The sequence below is a fragment of the Mesoplodon densirostris genome, chromosome 12 (genome assembly GCF_025265405.1).
Source record: "Mesoplodon densirostris isolate mMesDen1 chromosome 12, mMesDen1 primary haplotype, whole genome shotgun sequence".
In the NCBI taxonomy this organism is placed as follows: domain Eukaryota; kingdom Metazoa; phylum Chordata; class Mammalia; order Artiodactyla; family Ziphiidae; genus Mesoplodon; species Mesoplodon densirostris.
The window spans coordinates 49452845-49475520 of NC_082672.1; the positions used below are offsets into that span (position 1 = coordinate 49452845).

The following is a 22676-nucleotide window of genomic DNA, read 5'->3' on the forward strand; positions in this document are numbered from 1 at the left end:
TACAATTTGCACAAATATGTGCTTCTTATTTTTTGTACTATCTATAGAATTGCTTTCATCAAGAGTTTTCCAGAACATAGTGTCTCAGATGGAAAATGTAATAGAATCCCAGTCTCTGCCAAATTAATTTTTCTATTTTGTAGTTATATAATGTTCCCATTTAACACTTGTTTTTCTTTGTGATGAATGCTGAGAGGGAAGCTGGCATGGTTTTGATACATATTACAGATGTATAGGAGAAATGTCTTTAAATTCAAAACATTCTATATTATATAAATCCATGTTTATACTATAAATTTATTTTTAATTCACCTGGATTTATTTAGTAAACTCCTTTAATTATTTTCAATGTGCAGTTGCTCTAACGGTAGTATCTAATACGCACTAAAATTTAGAAAGCAGTTTCCCTTAAGGCTTTGGAATTGCTCTGTCTTTATTATAGTAAATAATAAACTTTTATTTAGATAAAAGTAATTTAGAAATAACATAGTTTTAGGGAAGAACTGGGCTGCCTCTAAAAGCCAGGTTATCACAGCCATGGAGGCCAGGTTCACCTCTTTTTCAGCCTTGTCAGATAAAAGAACAAATTATACCTTTATGATACTTAATATTATGTGTGCCTGAAACATATAAGCCATGGGGTATGAATTTTCACACGAGCTCCCTGAGAAGGGCTCTCACATGGGATGAGAGCAATAAGGCTTCTCTGCCCCATGTGCCAGTCACTGAAATATTTGTGGGCATTGTGGGAAAGGACAAATCTTTAGTTTTCATAACTAAGGTATTGGCATCTGACCACAGATTGGCATTGACATAGCACAGTGATGAAAGTGAGTCCATATGCCCGCTGGGATTCTGCCACTTCTTCATATGGTGAACCTCAGAGGTGCCACATCATCGCTTATCATCCAACAGTTAATATACAAGAGAACTGGTAATGATATATGCACTTTATTTCATTCTCAATGCAAAAACTGCAGATAAATCTTAAGTTTGCACATCTTGGAGTATTTTATTAATTTAGCAGATGGAAGTTATATTTAAACTTATTAAGTGAAATAATTACTGGGTTTGTTCCTAGATCCTATCCATATAATTCAGGGTAAGAGGCCTATGCTTCAGCCTATTCTGCTCAAGCTTTCAAATTCTTTTGACAGCCTGGATGTGAAATTCAAAAGTCATTAATGTGATGTGTTAATTTTGCACTTTTTGACTTACTGCAAAAACCTTATAGTTTCCATAGCAACAATAACCTATCCAGATTGTATAATATTCTTTACAGTATTAAAAATAAAACTATGCAATTACATGAGCTTTTGGAGTACTTCATTTAGGGGAACTGGGGATTGAAATATTTCTGTTTAAAAGAAAATTCTAATTTCATATGACAGTTTTGTCAGAAAGCATGTATAACTTTAAGAATTTATTCAATTAAATATTTAGTAGTAGATACCTGGTAGTTAATTTAATTGTTAATTGTATGAAATTTACATTGTAAGCATTGTGTTAAGCATCTCAGGCACAAATGCTTTCACACACATACCCATACATACTTTAAAGGTAGGGGGGATATTTGGCTTTAATTACATTCAGTCACCTTCACCTGCTGCTTGTACTTCTTAGTGGCCTCTGGGTGGTCTGAAAAACGTGTAGTTTTATGTTTGGAGGAAACAGGATGGAGAAAAAGGAACACTTTGCTCTTTAAAACATGCCTAAGGGCTTCCCCGGTGGTGCAGTGGTTGAGAGTCTGCCTGCCGATGCAGGGGACACGGGTTTGTACCTGGTCCAGGAAGATCCCACATGTTGTGGAGTGGCTGGGCCCGTGAGCCATGGCCACTGAGCCTGCGCGTCCGGAGCCTGTGCTCTGCAACGGGAGAGGCCACAACAGTGTGAGGCCCGCGTATCGCCAAAAAACAAAACAAAACAAAAACATGCCTAAGATATCACTTTGAAAATACTAAAGATTGTTTTAATAGGTGACTGTTTTCAGAGTATCAAATTATTTTTTTTTCTTTTTCCCTCTAATTCTAATTTAAAAGACAATATAATATTGGCCTTAAGGTAGTTAACATAACTTTCTACATCTTAACACAACTTTTTCTTTTTTTATATCACCTTCAACATGTCTAAATGTATATATTTTTATACAGTATGATTTATGTATTTTCTCAGCAACATATGGTAAACATTTTCCATGTTTCTAATGATCTTCATGATTATCATTTTAATAATTGCATAACAGTCTATCCTGTTGACATATGTGGTACAATTTCTGTTTATCAAAATGCTGCTTAATTGTTTCCTGAATGTCATATATTGGAAGAAAAATGGATATAATTTTCAGACTGTGGGAAAAAGTAACCATAACTCAATTATTTGCTCAAAACATACATGATTGTGAAAATCTTCAAAATGCATGTAAAATGATGTTTTAAAATGCATATTATGAGTAACCTCTTAAACTGCTTTATCTGCTAGTAAACACAGAATGGGGAAAATGAGGAATAGGTAAGTAGGACAGATGCGGCACCACTTAGGTACTATTATTTGACAAAACCTTCATGACATGGTGATACCCTGTTGAGGCCCTAATATAATCAAAAGGCAAAACTCAGAGGGCATGGATTATACTCCTCTTGTCAGAATAACCAGTGATAGGAATCACATTTGCAACATTCAGCTGGGGCCTTGCTGTGGCTGGTTCTGGTGTCTGTACCCTGAGGATACAGTGTTGCACTAGACACTCATCTGACACTATTACTATTTTATGGACCGTATCACCATTATTGAGCTGTTGTCTTCCCTTGGTTAAGCACCCTGGTAACTACCGGGGTTTCCCAGAATTCCTAATTCTACCTCCATTAATTGGAAAATTCACTGTAACTACTGAGTTTTTCCTAGATGTCTTGAGAATGAGGTGTTGGTGGCCAATTCTGAAGTGTTTCCAAGGCTTTTGGTTGAGGTCTTAGGGATTTTGAATGTCCCCTGTCCTAGATGAAAACTAGTGTGTCTTAGTGGGTAAACATTCTTCTATAACTCCCCCATTTATTAAGTGGGTCTTATACTGTGAAATTACTTTAAACAAATATAGAAGTTTACATCTGTCATTTATTTTTGTAATTCATGTTTATAACAGAATGCTTTCATGGACTCCAGATAATTAAGACAGTAGAATTATCTTGCAATATGCTTGAGTTTATATTTATGCTTGTTTACTTTTTGAAACTAGTGCTGTGTTTAGTATCCTGTTCTGTTTCAATTTTGTATTTTGGCTCTGTCTAGTGTTTTCATTGTGACATGAATTTTTTTGGTATTTCACATTATTGTAATGGAAATATCAGAAATAATAAGCAATGCATGCATAGTGAGGGTGTTTACATATCACTGAGAGTTGTGCATTTCATTGTTTTTGTAGTTACAGTTTTGAATCTGAAAATAACATGTAGAAAAAAATAATTTTTTTTGTTCATATGCAGAAAAGATGAAAAGGAATATGCATTGAAGCAAATTGAAGGCACGGGAATATCCATGTCGGCTTGTAGAGAGATTGCAGTAAGTGGACATATATACATTATTTATTTTGTTATGATATTGGATGGTGATTGATATTAATATAAAAGCTTCACTAATATATAGAATGCATGTTATTTCAAAGATGTTAATTAGTTTAAGGATATTTTATATAAGATGAGAAAAGTTGCATAAACTTTTTGATTACTTGAAAGTCATTGTTGAACATTCTCTTAATGATATTTAGGATTTATAATCTTAGGAATACTGAGCTAAATTATTATTTAATTAACTTGAATTATGATTGAGTATAATTATTAATTTAAGTTAGTAATTTAATATCTGTCTTTCCTGTAGTTTTAGGAGTGATATATGTCTTTATAGAGAAGAGGGTGATACTGTTAGATACTATGCATATAAAATATTTTTTCTGAAATAAGTGTTTTGGTGTTACATTTTACTAGTTGCTAGAAAAATAAGACTATTACAATAATAGGAGAATTCCTTAAAGAAAGATCATTTTTTGTGTGTGTCTTTATATGGCATACTTGTACATTTAAGAAATGATTGTCCATAAGAATACCTAACATTTCCTGAATATTTACCAGGTACCAGGCTTACTAAGTGCTTTTAAGTATTAATTAATTTAATTTTCACAACAATCATGAAATAAGTACTTTTAATATCCCCATTTTACAGATCAGTAAACAGAGGCAAAATCATAATTATGGCTTAGAAGTGTTAATATTATGTTCCCTTATTTTAGTTCCTCAGTTTCTTATTTTAGTGTTTTAGTTTCTTATTGGGGCTTTATCATGATATCACATCTATAAGGGATTTCTGTCTCTAAATTATTAAATATATTGTCTATATCCATTAGATATTTCTGTCTCTCATTTGGTAATTATTACATATATTGCCCATGGTTCCATATTTCTACTTCACTCACATGGAAGCACTACATCATCACTCTTAATCATAAGAAAAAGAATGATGCAAAGAACACATGAGGCAGGATTTCTTTACACCTTAGTGGCTAAGCTAGCCATGAGTCTCAGTTTCCTTATTTGTGAAATAAGGGAATTATTAGGTCCCTTCTAGTCATAAATTCTTTGATTTCAGAATCGGAGCTTCTCACTAGACTGTTCACAGCTTGAAGGGCAGGGACCTTGTCTTTTTATCCCTAGTTCCTAGCATAACTACCTGGCACATAGCAGGTGCCCCATAAATGTTTTTTGAACAAATCAATAAATTAACAGAACAAAAAAGTTCTATATGATCCTAAGTTTGCTTTAGAATATAAATTTATTATTTAAAATTTTCATTTTGGCAGTTTTCCATTAGCTGTAAATTGGTGTTTATAATGCCCTACCAGAATAAGCATTTGATATATGATTTTTAACTCCCTGAAAGTCATAACATTATTATTTCAACCAATATGAATATCACTGGTGTGCAGTTTTGCTATTTTAGAGTACCATAATTTAGTATAGCATTAATTCAACTTCCATGAGTTAATTGGGTTAATAGCTGAAATTTAAGGTATTGATTATTAGGAAATGAAAACCCAATTCTAGATGTTCTTTTTGAAACAGAGACGTGTCTTCTGAGGAATACATGGGTTCTGTTTTCTCAACATCCTCACTAGCATTTGTCATGTCTTATTTTATGATAGTAGCCATTTCAGCAGGTGTGAGGTGATATCTTACTGTGGTTTTGATTTGCATTTCCTTGATGATTAGTCATGTTGAGCACCTTTTCATGGACCTGCTGGCCATCTGTATATCTTATTCTTTGGAAAAATATCTGTTCAGTCCCTCTGCCCATTTTTTAATTGGATGATGATGTTGATGATGATTTTTGCTATTGAGTTGTATGCGTTCCTGATATATTTTGGATATTAACCACTTATCAGATAAATAGTTTGTAAATATCTTGTACTCTGTAGGTTGCCTTTTCATTTTGTTGATTGCTTCTTTTGTTGTGCAGAAGCTGGAAAAACTTAACTCTTAAACTCATTCACAGTTTCTATATTTTTATTGAGGGTTTGCCTAATAGAACTTTAGGAAGTATGCAGAGTTTCTGGATTGAATAATTTTTTTTATCATTTCCTGAATGACGTACCTGCAACATGATAGGGATTTTGACAGAAGGTTAGCATGTATGTTATTGCATAGTGGCTAAGTGCATACTTCTTTGTAAATTATAAGCTCATGGACACAGTTTTATAATTATTGCTTTATGCAGTTGTCTTTTAAATCACATAGAAGAAAAAAGAGTTAAGAACAAAAATACATTTATGCTGTCTTTTCTATTTACCCATGTTGTTACCTTTACCAGTGCTCTTTATTTTTTGTGTAGATATGGGTTACTGTCATATATATAGTTATTTGATTTTAACTGAAGGTCTCCCTTTAGTATTTTTTTGTAGAGCAGATCTTCTAGGAATGAATTTTCTCAGTTTTTGTATTTGGGACTATCTTAATTTCTTCTTTTTTTTCCTTCATCACCTGTTTCTCCTTTGTTTTTTGCAGCATAGTTTTGACGGATATAGAATTCTTGAATGACAGTCTTTTTCTTTCTTCACCTTGACTATGTTATCTCACTGCCTTTTGGCCTCCGTGGTCTCTGATGAGAAGTCAGCTGTTAATCCATGAGAATCTCTTGAACATTAGGAGTTATTTTCTTGCTACTTTCAAGATTCTCTCTTTGTCTTTGTCTTTTGAAAGTTTGATTATGATATGTGTAGGTGTGGAACCTACTTGGAATTCGTTGAGTTTCTTGAATGTAGAGATTAATTTTTTTTTTTAATCAAAGTTGGGAAGTTTTCAGCCATCATTTCTTTAGATATTCTTTCTGCCCTTTTCTTTCTCTCCTTTCCTCCTGAGACTGCCATTATATTTACAGGCTTGATGGTGTCCCAAAGGTCACTGAGGCTCTGTTGATTTTTTTCTAATTCTCTTTTTCTATTTATTGCTCAGACAGGATATTTTCAATTGCCTATCTTCAAGTTTGCTGATTCTTTCTTCTGCCAGCTTGAATTTGCTGCTAAGCCCCCCTCTAGTGAAATTTTCATTGTAGTTATTTTACTTTTTGATTCCAAACTTGCTATATGGTTCTTCTTCTTCTTCTTCTTCTTCTTTTTTTAATAGACTTTACGTTTTAGAGCAGTATTAAGTTTACAGCAAAATTGAATGAAAGTTCTAGAGATTTCCCATATACTCCCTACCCCAACACATGCATAGCCTAACCTATTAGCAACATCCTCCACCAGAGTAGTACATTTGTTACAACTGATGAACCTATGTTGATACTCAAAGACCATAGTTTACTTTAGGGTTCACTCTTGGTGTTGTATACTTTATGGGTTTGGACAGATGTCTAATGACATGTATCCACCATTATGGTATCATACAGAGTAGTTCCACTGCCCTAAAAATCTTCTGTGCCACACCTGTTCATCCTAAACCCATTCCCCACCCCCTTCCCCGTAATCACAGATCTTTTTACTGTTTACATAATTTTGCCTTTTCCAGAATGTCATATAGATGGAATCATACAGTATGTAGCCTTTTGAGATTGGCTTCTTTCACTTAATAATATGCATTTAAAATTCCTCCATATCTGTCATGGCTTGATAGCTCATTTCTTTTTAGTGCTGAATAATATTCCATCATCTCGATGTATTACAGTTTGTTTACACATTCATCTACTAAAGTACATCTTGGTTGCTTCCAAGTTTTGGTAATTATGAGTAAAGCTGCTGTAAACATTGTGTGTAGGCTTTTTTGTGGGCATAACTTTTCAATTCCTTTGGGCAAATATCAGCACAGTTGCTGGACTGCATGGTAAGAGTATGTTTAGTTTAGTAAGAAACCACCAAACTGTCTTACAAAGTGGCTGTGCCATTTTGCATTCTCACTACCAGTGGATGAGAGTTCCTGTTGCTCCACATCCTCACCAATATTTGTTGTTGTCAGTGTTCTGGATTTAGCCATTCTAATAGGTGTGTAGTGGTATCTTGTTGTTTAATGAAACTCTGCTTTAGCCTTTAAGTCCTGCTTGTATGGCATTAAGAGATGTGAGATTAGAGTCTTTTCAGATATTTCCTGGACATACCCATAGCTTTGCATATTGGCATGGTTACAGTCTTTACTACCTAGTTTCATTTATAGAAAATTCTAGAAAATGAAAACTAATCTGTAGTGGTGGATAGTAGATCATTGACTGTGTGGGGATGGGAATAGAAACAGGGACGTATTACAAAGGAGCATGAGGAGTCTCTTAGGGATGATGTAAGTCTTCATCATTGTGATTGTCATGATGGTTTCATGGGTTTGTATCAATAATAAAACTTGAAAATGGTATGCACTTATAGCTCAGTAAATTCAGGGGGAAATCAGTAAAGGCATATGGGATTATTAGTGGATCAAGGGTCTGTGAAAGAGGAATTTATAAGAATCAATGGATCACAAGCAAAGCTGGAGGGATTGGCCTTGAATAGGAAATGGAACAGATAGTTTATCCTGTGAAACTACAGTGACAGAAGAAAGGATGGTGTCAACATATGTCAGTTTGCTAGGGAGATGATGAGGTAGTTACATTCTTGTGCCTCTTTTTTTGTGTGTGTGTGAATGTTAATGTGGTGAATGTTTTAAGTTATTGAAGGCTATTTGAAAATTTGCTGATCAAAAATAAGGTTATAGAAGTGTTATAGTCCACCTAAAGTAGGAGACCAGTCATGGCACCAGTCTGCATGACTGTACTGTTTTCTTCATTATAAGCCCAGTGTAAGAAGGGAGAATACGAATTTTTTTTGACTGATGCAGTAGGACAGAAAATGTAAGGTGGTAGAGAGTCAGAGAAGTTAGGAGGGACTGATAGGTTGGGGAGAATTGTAGACAACATCATAAATGAAAAAGCAGATAGAACTTGTTCTTTGCCTTTTTCCTTCTGTATCCCATAATATTATCTACCTCCTGGCATTTTCTCATTCATATATAGACACATAGGTAAGAGGCTTTTGATTTGGAGAAAATTATGAACAATTTCACTCATTACTCTAAAAGGATGGGACTGTGACTGCAGGACACCTTCTGAGAGCAGGGTTGGATGATGAGAAAAGAAGTCAAAGAACTTGTAGCCATGGAATGAACTTGGAAGAATGTGTACAGGATGGGAAGAAGTTTAAGAACTAAGATGCATTACTACCTCAAGTGTCACCAATAAAGAAAATCATACCACATTTTAATTTCATTTGAACCTTATTGATCACAGGTGAATTATAACCCCATATCTTTGTACAGTGCTTTACAGTTTACAATATGCCATAACAGGGAATAATTCTGGGTGATGAACATACTAGGAACGTGTGAACGTGAGCCCTTTTATCTTGAGGTTACAGGGGAGTTCTAATGTAAAGTTTTTTTTTTACCTTTGTGGCCTGTGTAATCATAAGGTTGCTAGGTTGGAAAAGTGATAAACACCATTAATTCAGATCACATTAATTTGTTTCCTGGTTATGAAATTCAAAAATGTTTATTATAAAATTCTCAGAGGACTTCCCTGGTGGCGCAGTGGTTGAGAGTCCGCCTGCCGATGCAGGGGACACGGGTTCGTGCCCCGGTCCGGTAGGATCCCACATGCTGCGGAGCGGCTGGGCCCGTGAGCCATGGCCGCTGAGCCTGCGCGTCCGGAGCCTGTGCTCCGCAACGGGAGAGGCCACAACAGTAAGAGGTCCGTGTACCGCAAAAAAAAAAAAAAAAAAAAAAAAAAAAAAATTCTCAGAGAGTGTAGAAAAAGCATGTTAAGAGCATCTGTTAACACTAACATTTAGAAATAATCACTATTAATATTTTGTGTATAGTCTTCTAGACTTTTTTCTTTGCAAAAATACAGAGGATTTTTTTCCCATAAGAGTGAGGAGTCCATCAATTTTTTATAAAATGTAATTTCATCTGGGGTAATACAAAGGTAAAATTTTAACTATCAAAATAATAATTGTGCTAGTTCTGTGGGATATAAGAAAAATTATAACTCTGGAGTACTCTTCAAAAAATTGAGGGCTTCCCTGGTGGTGCAGTGGTTGAGAGTCCGCCTGCCGATGCAGGGGACACAGATTTGTGCTCCGGTCTGGGAAGATCCCACATGCCGTGGAGCGGCTGGGCCCGTGAGCCATGGCCGCTGAGCCTGCGCGTCCAGAGCCTGTGCTCCACAACGGGAGGGACCACAACAGTGAGAGGCCTGCTCACCACCAAAAAAAAAAAAAAAAGAAAATTGAGATGGTCCCAAAGAAAGTGAAGACAGACTGGAAGGAAAATTAGTGAAGCGAAGAAGGATGGAGGGCATAGGTTGAGGAGGGAAGAGAAATAGAGAAAACCTGACTTCATGTCAGATTGCGTCTTCCTCAGTTTTGCCTTGTGTTACTGAGAAGCCACTTCCTCAGTCACCTCTGCTCAGTTTTTCCCAGTGTATGTCTCTGCCAGCATCCCAGAATCGATGCTCCCATGGTGACAGGTGGGATCAGTTGTAATGGATTGTTGCTTGCCGTTTTTCTGCATAGCACAAAGCACGCAGGGTGGAGTGGCAGTTAAAACATTATTTGCTACTATTTTTTCCCCCTGTCTTGCCACCTTGGTGGCGTAGCAGGCCGCTATGTAAACTTAAGTGGAATGCTTGGAACTTTCTGTTGTCTTCAAGGAATTAGCCCTTTTTTTTTTTAATTTATGAAATGGAAATGGTAAAATGTGTGTTTGCTGTGGATTCCTTGAGAACTGTAATTCTTTTTTTATTTTTATTTATTTTATTTTTGGCTCCGTTGGGTTGTCGTTGCTGCGTGCGGGCTTTCTCTAATTGTGGCAAGCGGGGTCTTCTCTTTGCTGCGGTGCGCGAGCTTCTCATTGTGGTGACTTCCCTTGTTGTGGAGCATGGGCTCTAGGCACGTGGGCTTCAGTAGTTTTGGCATGCGGGCTCAGTAGTTGTGGCTTGCGGGCTCTAGAGCGCAAGCTCAGTAGTTGTGGTGCATGGGCTTAGTTGCTCCACGGGATGTGGGATCTTCCTGGACCAGGGCTCGAACCCGTGTCCCCTGCATTGGCAGGTGGATTCTTAACCACTGTGCCACCAGGGAAGTCTCAAAGCTCTAATTCTTACTAATACATTTATTTTTATCAACCTTAAAACTGTTTTGTTAAATTTCATGAATTGAAAGTTGAGAAATGTCTGTTTATTCTCATTAAGATTATTTAATTGTATCTCAGTTGCTTTTATGTTGCACTGAGTGCAGATTTTTTCTTAAATATGTGTCCAACTTTCTAAGAGTATAGATGTGTGGAAATAAATCTGTGATTCAGGTAATTTACCCTTTCTATGCAAGGGACAAAATCAAAATATAGTATTAAGATTTTTGTGAAAAATACTAAAGGTATAAAAAGTTTTCTTTTTTCAGTAGACTCTTAACATGGTCTTCTGTAATAATTATTTTCATAAAAAGGTTGGCATGATTTGGGAGACTAGAACTAAATTAATCGTGTATGAAATCGTCTTGGAGCAAAATCTGTTCTTTGATATGATCTTTGTGTTCTCCTTAGAGACAAACAGAAGTTTACTTTTGGGATTGAAGACTCAGCATAGATTTTTTTCTTCTTTAAAATGTGGGGTTTTTTTTCCCCTTGCATTGGATAGTGATAGTTACTACTTTTCTCATGAAGATAATATATTTAATTTGTTTGGCATTTAAATAAATATATTCTTGCAGACTCTTGTAATGAAAAATGAAGCCTTGTATGAGTTGGGGAGTAGGGTTTGGGATTATTTTAGGATGAGTCTGGGAGATGGATATAGGGTCAGCACAAAGGGAGGAACCATCATAGGATGGAAAATAGATCCTTTCAAAAGCTGAAAAAGTACAAGTGGGCAGGTAGAAGGAGTCGGCAAGCAGATCGATTCTCCAGTCCTTTGGTGTATCTGTCTACCTTACTGTAGATATTAGGTCATGAGTCTCTTCAAAGTTATTATTATTCGTGTATGTGTGTGTACGTGTGTGTGCATGCATGCACCTTTTGGAGTATGTTTCAAGCTGCTTTATGTTTCCTCTGAGAAGACTAAGTGACCAATCTTTGTATTCTCAGCAGCAGATTTAAATACCTATTGTTGCCAATGGTAGAAAAGAGGTGGGCCATATCAGTTTCTGCGGTTTTGTATAAAGGTGACAAATATGAGAAGGAACAGTTTGAGAAGAGATAATACTGGTTTTGCTCACCAGTTTCTCGTGTGTGTGTGTCAATGGTTGTTTTATTATTATTATTGATCGTAACTTTTTCCTACTTAAACTCTAACTAAAAAAACATAACTTTCAGTTAAAATTGTTTTCTGTGGTCAAAGTAAATTATTTTTAAGGAACTATACATTTAATTTTTAACGTTTATTATTATAGAAGATACTGAATTATAAAATTTAACAAACTTGGTAATTCTGCATTCAAAATAAGAGACTGAAGTGGGAAAACAAAGTATTTATTTGAAAAAAAAATATGGCTTAGGTTTCAGATTGTAAAGTGGGAGAGAATATGGACTTTGGTATCAGATAGACTTGAGGTTGTATCTGGACTTCACCATTACTTCTCTATATCTTGAGCAAGGACCCATTTTCTAGGTGGCTATAGAAATGAAGGTGTTTTCAGGGGGAATCATGTTGTACCTGATTTGCTTCGAGGGCTGGCAGTGCCAAGGAAGCAGGCCATGCAGCAGTCCATGGGTTGCCTGGATTCTCAGAATCCCTGAGCCTCTTAACTTGCTGATGTTCCAGGTCATTCTCAGCTTCACCTTATAACCAGACTGTCAACTAAATCTCATAAATATTTAGACAAAACAATTCTTTTTTTTTTTTTTTTTTTTTTTTTTTTTTTGGCGGTAGGTGGGCCTCTCACTGTCGTGGCCTCTCCCCCTGCGGAGCACAGGCTCCGGACGCGCAGGCCCAGCGGCCATGGCCCACGGGCCCAGCCGCTCCGCGGCACGCGGGATCCTCCCAGACCGGGGCACGAACCCGCGCCCCCTGCATCGACAGGCGGACTCTCAACCACTGCGCCACCAGGGAAGCCCAAAACACTTCTTTTCAAATATGTTCAAGAATCATATAAGTTCTTAGGAGGGAGGAGTTGCATGTGAGAGGAGAGAGTCTGACCCTTGCATATATGTTAGTGGCACATACTGCATCTAAGTTCTTGGGTTAAAATATGGCTTATTTCCACTCTTATTTCTAGTTCATCTTTCAGACTACTTACTCTGATTTATCTGGATTTGGAATTAAACATCTTTCTCAGTCTGTGCAGTCTCTTTTTTTTTCTTTTTTTGGCCTAATAAAAATGATTAATCCTATAAACCAACTATCAACGTATCTGATTTCTGTTAACCTTAGTTTCTTCATGTCTAAAATTAGATTAATAGTACCTAATCTCACAGAATTGTACTAAGGATAAATTAAAGTGTGTAAGCCTTTTGGCTCATAACCTTCAGTTCCCAGTGAAGGTTAGCTTTCCTCCTTTCTTTTAAGTTGAATTCGTTAGTGTGATGGAAAAGTAAATTGTGGGTGGCCTTAGCTTAGATCAGTAATAATAAATAGGGGGCCGGTAAATGTCTTTTAAAAATTCAGTCACTTTGTTGTGGTCTCTGAACGCTAAGTTATATTTAAAATGTACTTTAGCGGCAGATACAGTTGTGCCCCTTCCTCAGATATATCAGTCAGTTAACAGATACTGATCACTACTCTTTGGAACACATAGTGTTGCTTGCTGAGAGAATACAGAGCAGTATTTTCAGGAAGGTGGCAGTCTTTTTAAATCAGTTTTTGGGAATGTGAAATGTCTTTTCCCTCGGGAAACATTGATATAAATGATGCCCAGGTTACTGGTCTCCGCCACCAAAACCTATTTGGCCTATGGGTAACTGAATTATGGTACTCTAGTACTGTAGTACTTGAGGACTACTTATAACGTTGTTTCTATGGAGAACACATTCAGAATTAAAATCTTAACATGCCAGGATACATCTTGCCTTGTCATAGTTTTTTAAATGGGAACAGGCTCTTCAGGTTCAGGTCACTGGCCAGGGGTTCAAGGCATTAGAAATTAGAGTAGGGATTGGGGGAGATAAGCCATAGTGTCAGAGGATAGGTGGTTTTATGGCACCCAGAAGTATGGAATGGAAATTGTATTATCCAAGCAGCGGGTTTGGGGGATAGGTCTTTACCTGGGAGAAAAAGAGTAGGGAGTAGATAATGAGGGAGTTAAGGCAGGCTGGGGGACCTGGTAGGCAGCTGGTAGGGTTTCAGGTAGTAACCAGGAAAACGAGGAATGGAGGCACTTGGCCAATCAGTAGCCATCTTGAGTCAGTGGAGAGAGCTAGTGGACAGGGAAGTCTAAAGTGATAGAGATCACAAATAGGGAAAGCCCGTAATTAGGATTTTGGTACAATAACACATTATAACAAAAAAATTAGATTATTTGGGAAAAGGAGTTTAGTTACTTCAGGTACCAGTAGATTATCAAAATGACATAGTCTCACATATTATTCTTCTCTTACTTTGGCCTTATATGACTTCTGGTGATATAAGCTGTTCACATTTTTAATATAGATCTTTGACTTAAATAATGAATGAACGGGTGGTGCAGTGGTTAAGAATCCGCCTGCCAGTGCAGGGGACATGGGTTCAATCCCTGGTCCGGGAAGATCCCACATGCCACGGAGCAACTAAGCCCATGTGCCACAACATCTGAGCCTGCGCTGTAGAGCCTGCGAGCCACAACTACTGAGCCTGCGTGCCACAACTGCTGAAGCCTGCGCGCCTAGAGCCCACGTTGCGAAACGAGAAGCCACTGTGATGAGAAGCCCATGCACCACAATGAAGAGTAGCCCCTGCTCACCATAACTAGAGAAAGCCCGCATGCAGCAATGAAGACCAAACGCAGCCAAACATAAATAATAAATAAATAAAATAGTGAACAAACAGTAACCAATCAGGACAGTGCAAAGTCAAGATGAAGTAGAACTTTAACAGATACAAACTAGAGTTAATAGACTGCATTTGGAAAGGATGAAGATTGTAGTTCAAAACCAGATAATTGTATTTTGTTATAATGGACAGTTATTATAATGGGAATGAGATAAACTGATAAAACATAGATATAGTAAGTCCCCTACATATGAACCTTCAAGTTGCAGGCTTTCAAAGATGTGAACCTGTGTTCATGTGTCCAGTCACGTTAAGTTAGTTCACGGGTCTGGCATGCGTGCATCCTCTACAAGTGTTGTGCTTTTGTGTACTTTACAGTACTGTATAGAGTATAGTAGTAGAGTATCTTTATTTCAAGCCCAGGATGTCTGGAAGCAAGTGTAAAAGCAGCAGTGATGTAGCTGGTACTGCTGTACTTTTCAAGGTACTGTACTGTAAAAATGTTTTCTTTATTTTTTATGTTTGTTTGTTTTTTATGTATTATTTGTGTGAAAAGTATTATAAACCTATTACAGTTCAGTACTATATAGCCAATTGTATTAGTTGGGTACCTGGGCTAACTTTGTTGAACTTACTAACAAATTGGACTTACAAACGTGCTCTCAGAATGTAATTTGTTTGTATGTAGAAGGATTTACTGTATTGGTTTACAAGCTTCTTAGTATACTCAGCAGCTCAGTAATTCCAAAGCTTGAATGGGCTATTTTTCTTAGAAGAATGTTCTAATTAGTTGGAAATTTTACAGTTTTTAGATTTTAGTGATGTTATTAGATAATATAGCATTCAAATAGTAGAAGAAAATTAGCATTTAAAACAAAATGACTGCCAGCGGATTACAGTTTGCTTAAGATAATGTTAAGTATTCTTTTTTAAAAAAAATTATTTATTTATTTTATTTATTTATTTTTGGCTGCACTGGGTCTTCCTCGCTGCGCGCGTGCCCTCTCCAGCTGTGGCGAGTGGGGGCTACTCTTCGCTGCAGTGCACAGGCCTCCCACTGAGGTGGCTTCTCCTGTTGCGGAGCACGGGCTCTAGGCACACAGGTGTCTGTAGTTGTGGCTCGCGGGCTCTGGAGCGCAGGCTCAGCAGTTGTGGTGCACGGGCTTCATTGCTCCGCAGCGTGTGGGAACCTCCCGGACCACGGCTTGAATCCCTGTCCCCTGTCCCCTGCATTGGCAGGTGGATTCCCAACCACTGCGCCACCAGGGAAGCCCGCTAGGTATTTATATAGTAAAATAATATCAGAAAAGAAAAAGATATTTGAAAATCTTATTTGCAGAGTAGTAAGTAACTAAGGTTTAGGTACAAGCTGTTTTTTTAAAAATTTATTTTATTGAAGTATAGTTGATTTATGGGTACAAGGTGTTCTGTCACCTTTTTTCTCTGTAAGTAAATTCTAATTTTAAAAAGAAGCTTTTTTTTTTCTTCTGGATTGCCAGCCTTTCTGAATTTCGCCACCTTATGTTAAATTAATCTGATTAATAAGCTTAACTTTATTTGTGGTTTTGGTCTTTGGATGTTGCTGGCATGGTATTTATACTTTATTCCTTCTCAGAAAGAATTCTTAAAGTTAGGTTGTTTTAATCCAGTAGAAAAACAGGCTAAAGAGTTAAACAGGAACTTTAAAAAAATTGAAACATTAATAGCCAATAAATAAAAAAGATGCTCAATTATATTAATGATCAGAGAAATATAAAACCATAATAAGATATACTTTTTTGTGCTCCAGATTGGTAAACAGTATCAAGTATTTGCAATGATGTAGAATACTGGAACTGGCATGTAGTATTAGTGGAATTGTAAATTATTATATTGCAACACTGAGGAAAACAGTTTGTCTAGCAAAGTTAAGATACACATACCTTTTTACTGAACAACTTTACTCCTAGATATCTATGCTGTAGCAGTGCTTCTCAGCCCCAGTGGACCCAATCTCCCATTTTATAATAATTAATCTCTAGCCCCCTTTATTATCCTGAACTGAAATTCATAGATGATATGCATAATTTTAAAAATTACCATAATTCCTTAATATATTATAAAAAATAAAAAGGTAATAATTTATAATGAAATAACATATTTAAATATGTAAGAATCAGACATTTTAATTATAATATCTTAAATGCTAATCAGGTCATAGATGCGTACCTAATTGTGGAACATGTAATTGAGTTGACACTCAGTGTGTGGTTTGGGTAGTGTTGCATTATCATTTTTTTTGTGTGTGTTGTGCTAAATCTGTACTGTGGTATATGTGAATTGATGAGCTTGTGGGCTTCACGAGTCAGTAGGAGATTCGGAAAAGAAATTCTAACTGTTCCCCAAATTCTTACCTTGAATTCAAAACAGTGTGAAGCTTATTAGTATGCTAAGTAATATCTTTATCTCGTCGTTTGATTTTTCATTTCACTTCTTTTTCTCCAATTGCTTATCCTGTTTGTTGTTTCTCTTCTTGTTTCTTATGTCTTATGTATTTTCTGTCTTTTTTTCCTACCATTTGCCAAAAGTAGGTCTGTTCCATCACTGTAGCTGTTTGTAATTCTGTACTTATGTTATCTGTTTTTCTTCTTATCTGGGACTGTCTTCCTATCTATTCAGTTACGCATGGTATGTAGGTTCATACTCAGATGGTAGGTAGCTTTATAGCAGAATTTCCCCAGAAGCATAAGGAAATTTTTTATTACATAAAAAATTGCTCAACTAAGTTATTAATTCACAATTCGAAATGCTTTCATTTTTCTCTAAAACAAAAATTAACAGTCCAGTGGGCTTTTGGAATTGAGATTTCCATTGTTGTAGGTTTTTTGTTTTTGTTCATACATTAGCATTTTAAAAATATTTTTAGTGTAGATTCACTCTGCCTTCATAAAATTTAGGTCAGGGATTGTGTCTGATATATTCACTCTTGAATCCTTGGAATCTGTCTAATACTGTGCTTGGAACAAAGTGGACTCTTATTGAATAAATGCAACAGTTTATTTGAATTTGTTATTTTAACAATATAACAACAATTAAACGCTGAAGTTTTTTCAATACTAGATTTTAAACTTTCTGTTTGGGCAAATTATTATTTGAAATCTAATGTTAAACTTTGTGAACTGTTTTCATTATCTAAAATTTTGCATCCATTCTGACTCCCATAACCATGTATGATTTAATGAATAACTGGTGGAAATAATATTTATATGAATCATTATTCAAAGTTGATTTTTTCATGAAATATTTGAGTATCTGTTATAATCCAGACATTGCGTTAAATGCTATGGATACAGTAGTGAACAAAATTTTTCCCTCAAGAAGTTTATAGTTTTGGAGGAGACAGATAAGAAAACAATTTCAACACTATAATCAAGGCCAAGACAAGAGATAAGCACAGAGTGCTAGAGGAGCAGCTAGCCCATTCTTGGGAGTCTGGGAGGACTCCTTGGGCGTTTTGAGGTACTACAAGTCTGAAAGACAAATAGGAGTTGGCTGGGTGAAGGAGAAGGAAGGAAGTGGGGGAGAGCATGTGGCCCGAGGAAACACATGTAGGAAAGCCCAGAAGTGAGAGAGAGCATGGGTACTCTTAGTTTTATGAACAACTATGGAGGAGTGTGCTGTTTTAAGTCCTTTCAAGCTTACCAAATTATTTAGTTATTACAGCAACAATATGTAAATTTCTGTTGTGTTAAGCAACTGAAATTTGGGTATTTATTTACTGCAGCAGCTAGGATTACCTTCACTAATGTGTGAATAATAGAGGCATTGTCCAAAGCTGAAACAAAAAATTGGTGTTAAGAATAATTTTTAAAGTAAACAGTAGATAAACTGATCATCTGAATATAAGAAGGTGGAGATGGGGGGTGGTGAATGAGATATAGTTTCATCTATTATATCAGAAAATCAATAATGTTTAAAGTTGGTAAGCCAAGAATAGTGATATAAATATTTACTTAGAGATATGAAATAATCAGAGGAACCAAAAACAGTAAAGTTTAAAGTAGTTGTATATTGGGAAGGGGAGGGATGGACTAGAGGATTATTTAATTATAGTAAGTCCTCTACACAAGAACCTTCAAATTGTGAACTTTCAAAGATGTGAACATGCATCTGGTTCCAGCAAGGAACCAAAACCTCTGCCATCAATGTTAGGCGTGAGTGAAATTGCAGCTTGCCCTCTGTCTCCTATTGCTGACGATCCTTCATCTCTACCATCTCCAACCTCCTGTCCCTCCTCCAGTCAGTAACTCTTCTTGCCTGTTCACTCAATGCCAGCCCCTGTATGCCAGCTGTTGTACTGTACTACTGCACTTTTCAAGGTACTGTACTGTAAGATTAAAAATGATTTCTTTATTTTGTGTTTGTTTTTTATGTATTATTTGTGTGAAAAGTATTATAAACCTATTACAATACAGTACATATTGTGTTAGTTGGGTACCTAGGGTAACTTTGTTGGACTTACAAACAAATTGGACTTACGAACGCTCTCTCCAAATGGAACTCATTCGTATGTAGGGGACTTAACTGTATAATCTCTGCTATGTTATTTTTTAACAGTATAAATATATTATTTTAATAAAAAATTAAACTAAATTAAAAAATACTGTACATCCACTAGAATGGCTAAAATTAAGAAGACTGATTACACCATTGTTGGTATGGGTATGGAGTAACTGGTGCTGGTGGAAGCATAAAAATGTACAGCTACTTTTTCAAAAAGTTTGGCAGTTTCTGATGAATTTATACACATATCTGTTGTATGACCCAGCAATTCAATTTCTATGTACATTTATCCAAGAAAAATGAACACATGTGCCCACAGAAAACTTGTAAAGAATGTTCATAGCAACTTTATTCATAACCCTAAACAGGAAGCAATCCAAATGTCCATCAATAGAATGGATAAACAATTCATGGTATACCTATAAGAAAAATTGCTACTCAACTCTAAAAAAGAAAACTGATACATACACTAACATGGATGAATCTCAGAAACATTAAGTTGAGCAAAAGAAGCTGGACTCAAAAGAATACATATGGGTATGATCTGATTTATATGAAATTCAAGAAAAACAGAATCTCTACTATGATAGAAATCAGAATAGTTCCCTGGAGTGGGGGGAAGGGTTGAGTGGAAAGGGGCACATGGGAACTTAAAGGGATGATGGAAATGTTAAGCCTTCATCTGGTTGGTGGTTACATAGGTGTATAAGTTTGTTGAAATTCAAGCTAATCACTTAAGATTTATGCATTTTACTGTATATAAATTGTAACTTAATAAAGTACTAGTGGTATAAAAAATACAAAGTAAAAACTAGAGAGCTTCGTGCATCAAAGGAATGAAAAAACTCTAATATGGTTGGCTTGAGAAGAAGAGTTGGGAGTAGAAATGTGAAGTGATAAGGCTGGAGCCATCTTGAATGACTTTGTAAATTACCAAGGATTATCCCAAGAACATCAGGAAGCCATTGCAGATTTTTAAGAGGGATAATATTAAGTTTGAATTTTAAAACCATCTTTGCCTTCTGAATGGATTGGAGAGGGGCGAGAATGGATGTAGGAAGCCCTGTTAAAAAGTTTTTGCTGAAGCCAAAATGAAAGATGATAGTGGTTTGTATTAGATCGTAGCAGAGAGGTTGGACGAAGGAGACATTTAGTGATGGTGAATGAGAGAGAAGATAAGGTTGAACACAATGTTTCTCTCTTGATCAGCTAGGCAGATGATGGCCCAGTTTACTGAGCAGAAGAGCAGAGTTGGGCACGAGGGGATAGTTAGGTGAAGATGGTGAACTGAATTTCAGACTTGATTGCTTAATTGTTTTGGGAAATATATAGAATATCATATAATAGTAATATTATAATAAGAAATATAATACTGTAAAATTTCAAGGATTTATCACAATATAATTATTATATATTTATTTCTGTTCAAGCTATTCATTACCCCTTCTTCTGTCTTTATGAAGAGCTAGATGATTTGCCATTCATAGGCTATGCATAGTACAGCTACTGAACATTGGATTGTTTACACAAGTAGGAAAGAGAAAGTTGGATGATTTTATTTGAGAGTGGTTTACATTGTAACTCTCCATATTTAATTTTTTTTAACATCTTTATTGGAGTATAATTGCTTTACAGTGTTATGTTAGTTTCTTCTGTATAACAAAGTGAATCAGCTATACGTATACATATATCCCCATATCCCCTCCCTCTTGCGTCTCCCTCCCACCCTCCTTATCCCATCCCTCTAGGTGGTTGCAGAGCACCGAGCTGATCTCCCTGTGCTATGCAGCTGCTTCCCACTAGCTATCTATTTTACATTTGCTAGTGTATATATGTCCGTGCCACTCTCTCACTTCGTCCCACCTTACCCTTTCCCCTCCCTGTGTCCTCAAGTCCATTCCCTACATATGCATCTTTATTCCTGTCCTGCCCCTAGGTTCGTCAGAACGATTTTTATTTTTAGATTCCATATATATGTGTTAGCATACGGTATTTGTTTTTCTCTTTCTGACTTACTTCACTCTGTATGACAGACTCTAGGTCTATCCACCTCACTACAAATAACTCAATTTCATTTCTTTTTATGGCTGAGTAATATTCCATTGTATATATGTGCCACATCTTCTTTATCCATTCATCTGTCGATGGACACTTAGGTTGCTCCCATGTTCTGGCTATTGTAAGTAGTGTTGGAATGAACACTGTGGTACATGACTCCTTTTTTTTTTTTTTTTGCGGTATGCAGGCCTCTCACTGTTGTGGCCTCTCCCATTGCGGAGCACAGGCTCCAGACGCGCAGGCTCAGCGGCCATGGCTCATGGGCCCAGCCGATCCGCGGCATGTGGGATCCTATCGGACCGGGGCACGAACCCGTGTCCCCTTCATCGGCAGGCGGACTGTCAACCACTGCACCACCAGGGAAGCCCCATGACTCTTTTTGAATTATGGTTTTCTCAGGTTATATGCCCAGTAGTAGGATTGTTGGGGCATATGGTAGTTCTATTTTTAGTTTTTTAAGGAACTTCCATATTGTTCTCCATAGTGGCTATATCAATTTACATTCCCACCAACAGTGCAAGAGGGTTCCCTTTTCTTCACACCCTCTCCAGCATTTATTGTTTGTGGACTTTTTGATGATGGCCATTCTGGCTGCTGTGAGGTGATACCTCATTGTAGTTTTGATTTGCATTTCTCTAATGATTAGTGATGTTGAGCTTCCTTTCATGTGTTTGTTGGCAATCTATATCTTCTTTGAGGAAATGTCTGTTTAGGTCTGCTGCCCATTTTTGGATTGGGTTGTTTGTTTTTTTGATATTGAGCTGCATGAGCTTCTTGTATATTTTAGAAATTAATCCTTTGTCAGTTGTTTCGTTTGCAAATATTTTCTCCCATTCTGAGGGTTGTCTTTTGGTCTTGTTTGTGGTTTCCTTTGCTGTGCAAATGCTTTTAAGTTTCATTAGGTCCCATTTGTTTATTTTTGTTTTTACTTCCATTTCTCTAGGAGGTGGGTCAAAAAGGATCTTGCTGTGATTTATGTCATAGAATGTTCTGCCTATGTTTTCCTCTAAGATTTTTATAGTGTCTGGCCTTACATTTAGGTCTTTAATCCATTTTGAGTTTATTTTTGTGTATGGTGTTAGGGAGTGTTCTAATTTCATTCTTTTACGTGTAGCTGTCCAGTTTTCCCAGCACCACTTTGAAGAGACTGTCTTTTCTCCATTTTATATTCTTGCCTCCTTTATCAAAGTTAAGGTGACCATATGTGTGTGGGTTTATCTCTGGGCTTTTTATCCTGTTCCATTGATCTATATTTCTGTTTTTGTGCCAGTACCATACTGTCTTGATTACTGTAGCTTTGTAGTATAGTCTGAAGTCAGGGAAGCTGATTCCTCCAGATCCATTTTTCGTTCTCAGATTGCTTTGGCTGTTCGGGGTCTTTTGTGTTTCCATACAAACTATGAAATTGTTTGTTCTAGTTCAATGAAAAATGCCATTGGTAGTTTGATAGGGATTGCATTGACTCTGTAAATTGCTTTGGATAGTATAGTCATTTTCACAATATTGTTTCTTCCAATCCAAGAACATGGTATAACTCTCCATCTTTTTGTATCATCTTTAATTTCTTTCATCAGTGTCTTATAGTTTTCTGCATACAGGTCTTTTGTCTCCTTAGGTAGGTT

At 36.5% G+C, this 22676-nt stretch overlaps 1 protein-coding gene across 2 annotated transcripts in view; it reads left to right on the forward strand.

Annotated features, from left to right (window-relative positions):
• The window catches only part of CDK19 (cyclin dependent kinase 19), a 181723-nt gene that overhangs the window by 59374 nt on the left and 99673 nt on the right, over positions 1-22676 (forward strand). For both annotated transcript variants that reach the window (XM_060115056.1, XM_060115057.1), the window contains one exon: positions 3477-3552. In XM_060115056.1, the coding sequence (XP_059971039.1) occupies positions 3477-3552 (76 nt within the window). The remainder of the gene's footprint in view (positions 1-3476; positions 3553-22676) is intronic.